The sequence below is a fragment of the Triticum aestivum genome, chromosome 5A, assembly GCF_018294505.1.
Source record: "Triticum aestivum cultivar Chinese Spring chromosome 5A, IWGSC CS RefSeq v2.1, whole genome shotgun sequence".
Classification (NCBI taxonomy): Eukaryota; Viridiplantae; Streptophyta; class Magnoliopsida; order Poales; family Poaceae; genus Triticum; species Triticum aestivum.
Genome location: NC_057806.1, coordinates 133,387,554 through 133,392,633, shown reverse-complemented (window position 1 = coordinate 133,392,633; position 5,080 = coordinate 133,387,554). Strand labels below are relative to the sequence as shown.

General features: G+C 44.9%; 1 protein-coding gene across 1 annotated transcript; it reads left to right on the top strand.

Annotated features, from left to right (window-relative positions):
* On the top strand, positions 1–770 carry LOC123106708 (putative glutaredoxin-C14). The gene has a single exon (XM_044528798.1). It carries the CDS (start codon positions 174–176, stop codon positions 483–485), a length of 312 nt encoding a protein of 103 aa, XP_044384733.1. The 5' UTR covers positions 1–173; the 3' UTR covers positions 486–770.
* Positions 771–5,080: the final 4,310 nt, after the last annotated feature.

Genomic DNA, 5,080 nt, shown 5'->3' with positions numbered 1-5,080 from the left:
AGCAAACCATCCAGATTTCCTCTTTGGCACAACACAAGGCAGCAACAACTAGCTAGAGCTACTCAAAGGCTCCATCACATTTCAAAGTCCTCTTTAAACTTCAAAGCAAAGCAGGCTTAGAGATCCGTGCAAGCACACACATAACCCATTAGAAGAACTTATTTAGAAGGCAGATGGATCGCGTGATGAAGCTGGTGTCGGAGAGAGCGGTGGTGATCTTCACCCTGAGCTCCTGCTGCATGTGCCACACCGTGGCGCGGCTCTTCTGCGACCTGGGTGTCAATGCACTGGTGCACGAGCTAGACCAAGACCCCAGGGGAAAGGAGATGGAGAGAGCTCTCCTCAAGATGCTCGGAAAAGGCCCGTCTGTTCCAGTGGTGTTCATCGGCGGGAAGCTTGTCGGCGGGACAAACAGGGTCATGTCCATGCATCTCAGCGGCGAGCTAGTCCCAATGCTGAGGAATGCAGGTGCCCTCTGGCTATAGAGGAATGCAGGTGCCACTTGGGAAAATAAAATTTTGTCGAAGAGTGTGAACTGTGAAGTACGTATATGTATTTTCTTAGAATAACCTAACTAATGGCCTAGTTAGCGTCGATCGAACAGGTTTTTTCAATCCTGTTCCGGCAATAGCAAGGCTTATAGCTCGCTAGGAGCGAGTTTTACGTACGGGTGATGTTCGTGTTGTAATCCCAGTGCTATTTGTGCACTCAGGTGTACAATCATCGTTTTCAAAGAGCTAGTTGATAAATATAAACAGTTCATTATCAAATGATGCGTGCACATCTTCAATCTACAAATTTTGCAGTTGCATTGCATATTGATCATAGTAGTTTACTATCGTCTCCTGTTTGTTATTTATAATTATTTTCCATCACATATACTACATCGGCACCTCCCCTGATCTGGCAGTGGTGGACTGGTGGTCCAGCTGCTGTTCGGAGGCTGGCTGACGGCTTGGTCGGCGATGCAGCATCATCAACGGCGGCGACGCGAATAGGTATGTGGTGGAGCGGGAATTCTACGGCTTTGGCTTGCCACGTCTAGGCGCCATCGGCCTCTACTACAATGTCTCTGTGGCACGTGCATGCGTACGACGTGTTGAACATCCCGTGATGACGTTCGACTCTCCGTTGTTGTGGAAATCTTATATAACTAAGTAGGTGATCTCCACTAATTTAATTTATTTATCTTAACATACAAGCATGCCACATCAACATACGCCTATACATGAAAAAATGTTCACCTTAACATGCATCATGCATGGGAAAAGTTTCACCTCAGCATGCAACCATGCATGAAAAACTATTATGCTACTTATACTCAATAAATATTTTACATGATACAATAAATAAATACAATCAGTCATGTGTATTTTTAGATTTATTTCTCATAGTACTAGCCAATATGTTTCACATTCCAAACTTATTGAAATATATTGCAACGAATTTTCACAACAACGCATGGGGTATCATCTAGTATTTAGAACATATGTTTTCATTGTAAAGGGTCTAGAGCCCATATCCAACCTCTGATGGTTTCACCACGCCCCACCTCTAATACAAAAATAGAACCACGGTACTGTCATCAACATCAGTAGCATCGGTTGCTCCGACGGTGATGACGTTATCTCGAATAATAGTACTTCGACTCCAATCCCGTCTCGGTGGCGCTTGGTGCAGTGTTACCTACGAGCTTTGGTGTTTCTATCACCATTGTTCTTAGCGGACAACGGATTGATTATTCGTGTTGTTTGTCGGCGCGGCTCCATGGCATCATCAGAGAAAACATTGTTTTCTTCAATAGTTCCTTCTTTTGAATCCATGCGAACAAGGTTGTCTGCCAAGTCTAACAATACTAGCATGGTTGCCAGCCAAGGCCGGGGTTATACCTCAGCGCAATTTCCAATCTTCATCTTACGTGTCGGTCTACCATTATGGCAATTCAATGAGGTTTGGTCCTCAACAATCTTTTATAAACTTTATTTACTGCATTTCTCGATGTTGCCCATGGTAGGCAAGACTTATAGTGGGCTTCAGCAGATTTTTGAGGCATATAGTCGAAGCTCAAATCTCCCCTTGGTTTATAATTGTTTTTTGCTCTTGACTGTGGATTTTTTGTACCCCCATACCAGTATCCTCTGTCTATACCATTCAGCTGGTGTCAAGATCCGTGCTATCCTTATAAAGTAATTTCTCTTTTTTTTCTCAAAGAGGAGAACAATTGACCTTGAAACTTTGCAAATCAACTACACATAGGTGCCACTCATTATATAAAATATTTAGGATTTTTTGACGCTACATAACTTTGTTAAATTCAAATTTCAAATAAATTATATCATTTAAAAAATTTATCTCGCGCCAAAAAAATCCAAAAACTTTTGTACACATGATAGTACCTGTGTGATATTTATCTGCAAAGTTTCAAGCTGAAATGTTCTTTTATTTGGAAGAAACAAAAAAGAAAAGTTTTTGTGCATGAATTTTGATGCGAGGATGGACGGTGAGAATAGAGAGTACATTGGTTTGAGGGTACAACTAGAACTTTCCCTTTGTTCTTGCGGGTTTAGCTACCCCATTATCTGGTTGTATCCGACATGCTATTGATCCAATATATGCTAGACTCGATTTTAAATAAAGAGGCCATGCATGCATACACTTTACGTCTATGGCTTAGGATAATGCTATCAAGTGAAGTTGATGTCATGTATGTACGATAGATTGCAGTCGACCGATCTCGGATCGCGGCATCTTATGCAGTGCACATATACTCTAAGCTGTCGACCAGGTGAGATAAGCGCGGCGAGCACCGGCCTGGAAGCTACAGAAAGAGATCGATGCCCTCTCTATGGCTACTTGTATTGGCGACTAGCTACTTTAATTATCTTTTCCATCTGCACGCATCAGAAGCTTTAGCTAACATATTCCAAAACCACAAAAGGGAATGCATGAATTGATAAGATCCAGAACGGTATCTAGGCATTGCCAACGGCGTGGACAATTGGGTGCCATACTGTGAGCATATATGATAGCTCACTTTTTATATAATTTATTTACTTTTATTTTTATTTTATGGTATTCTCTTGTTTTGTGGAATCAAATCGACTTGTATTGTATAATGAAAAACTATCCTGTAAGAATATATTGATAGTGATGCGGCATGCATAATATTGTACACGTGTTGTAGGGTAGACGGTATGAAGAAAACACCCCTGCGTCGCTCTCACAAGGCGACTCAGGTGGCTCTCTAACCTAGCAGCCGCCACCCCATGCACCACCCCTTCTTCCCCATGCCGCCACCCCATGCACCACCCCTTCTTCCCCATGCCGCCGCCACAGGACGTCGTCGGGTGAAGCCCGTGTGGCCGACAACGGCATAGGGGTGTTGCTTGGGCTTAGGTGGCATGGGGCAGGGGATGCTCGCTGGCGTGACAGGTGGCCCTGTAATGAACAAAGGTGCTAGATGGGTAATAGACGGACGCATGGAGCTTCGTGGTGTTGTCTAGGGTGCTCGCTGCCGGTGAGGTCGGGGCACCCATGCCGCCCATTTATGACACCAATGACTCCCGCGTGGCCGTGCCGACAATGTAACACCCTCGATGCAACTATAGCTCCCACGGGTCGAGGCACGACTTAGAGACATAATCACATTGAAGTCATATGTCGCAAGTTAGGCAATCTTCACAACATCCCATGTAATATAATAATGAAAGGGGAAATAACATAGTTGGCTTACACTCGCCACGTCAATCAAGTACATAAATAACATTACATCATCCAAACACTCAAGGCCCGACTACGGCGCCAAAATAAAAGATAACCCAACAAGCGACACGGTCCCAATCACCCCCAACTGGGCATCACTACTGATCATCGGGAAAAGAAACATAGTAACGTTGAGAGTCTTCGTCGAACTCCCACTTGAGCTCATACGCGTCTCCTGGAGCGGAATCATCAGGCCCTGCATCTGGTGTAATAGTAATCTGTGAGCCACAGGGACTCAGCAATCTCGCACCCTCGCGATCAAGACTATTTAAGCTTATCGGTATGGCAAGGTAATATATATGTGGAGCTGCAGCAAGCGACTAGCAAATATGGTGGCTAACTTATTCGCAAAAGAGAGCGAGAAGAGGAGGCAAAGCACGAGCGAGAAACTAGAGAACAACCTGCGCAAACATTACTCCAACACCGTGTCCACTTCCCGGACTCCACCGAGAAGAGGCCATCACGGTAACACACTCGGTTGATTCATTTTAATTAAATTAAGGTTCAAGTTATCTACAACCGGACATTAACAAATTCCCATCTGTCCATAACTGCGGGCACGGCTTTCAAAAGTTCAATCCCTGCAGGGGAGTCCCAACTTAGCCCATGACAAGCTCTCAGGTCAACGAAGGAATAGACCTCCTCCCAAGACGTTCCGATCAGACTCGGTATCTCGGTAATTCAAGACACTTTGACAGGTTAAAATAAGACCAGCAACACCGCCCGAATGTGCCGACAAATCCCGATAGGAGCTGCACATATCTCGTTCTCAGGGCACACTCAGATGAGCTAGACGTCGGGTAGGCCAGCCCAGAGTTGCCCCTGGTAGCCCCGGACATCGCTCGGTTGGACCAACACTCAGAGGAGAACTGACTCGGAGGGGGGGGGGGTTAAAATAAGATGACCCTTGAGTCTGCAGAACCCAAGGGAAAGAAAAGGGCTAGGTGGCGAATGGTAGAACCAAGGTTGGGCATTGCTGGAAAAGCTTTAATCAAGGCGAAAAATCAAGAGGTTCCCATTATAACCCAACCGCATAAGGAACGCAAAATCCGGGAACATAACACAGATATGACGGAAACTAGGGCGGCAAGAGTGGAACAAAACACTAGGCGAGAGGCCGAGCCTTCCACCCTTTACCAAGTATATACGTGCTTTAAGATAACATAGCAATATAATGATATCCCAACAAGTAAATAAAAGATGTTCCAACAAGGAACGCCTTCAAACTTCACCTGTAACTAGCAACGCTATAAGAGGGGCTGAGCAAAGCGGTAACATAGCCAATCGACGGTTTGCTAGGACATGGTGGTTAGAGGTT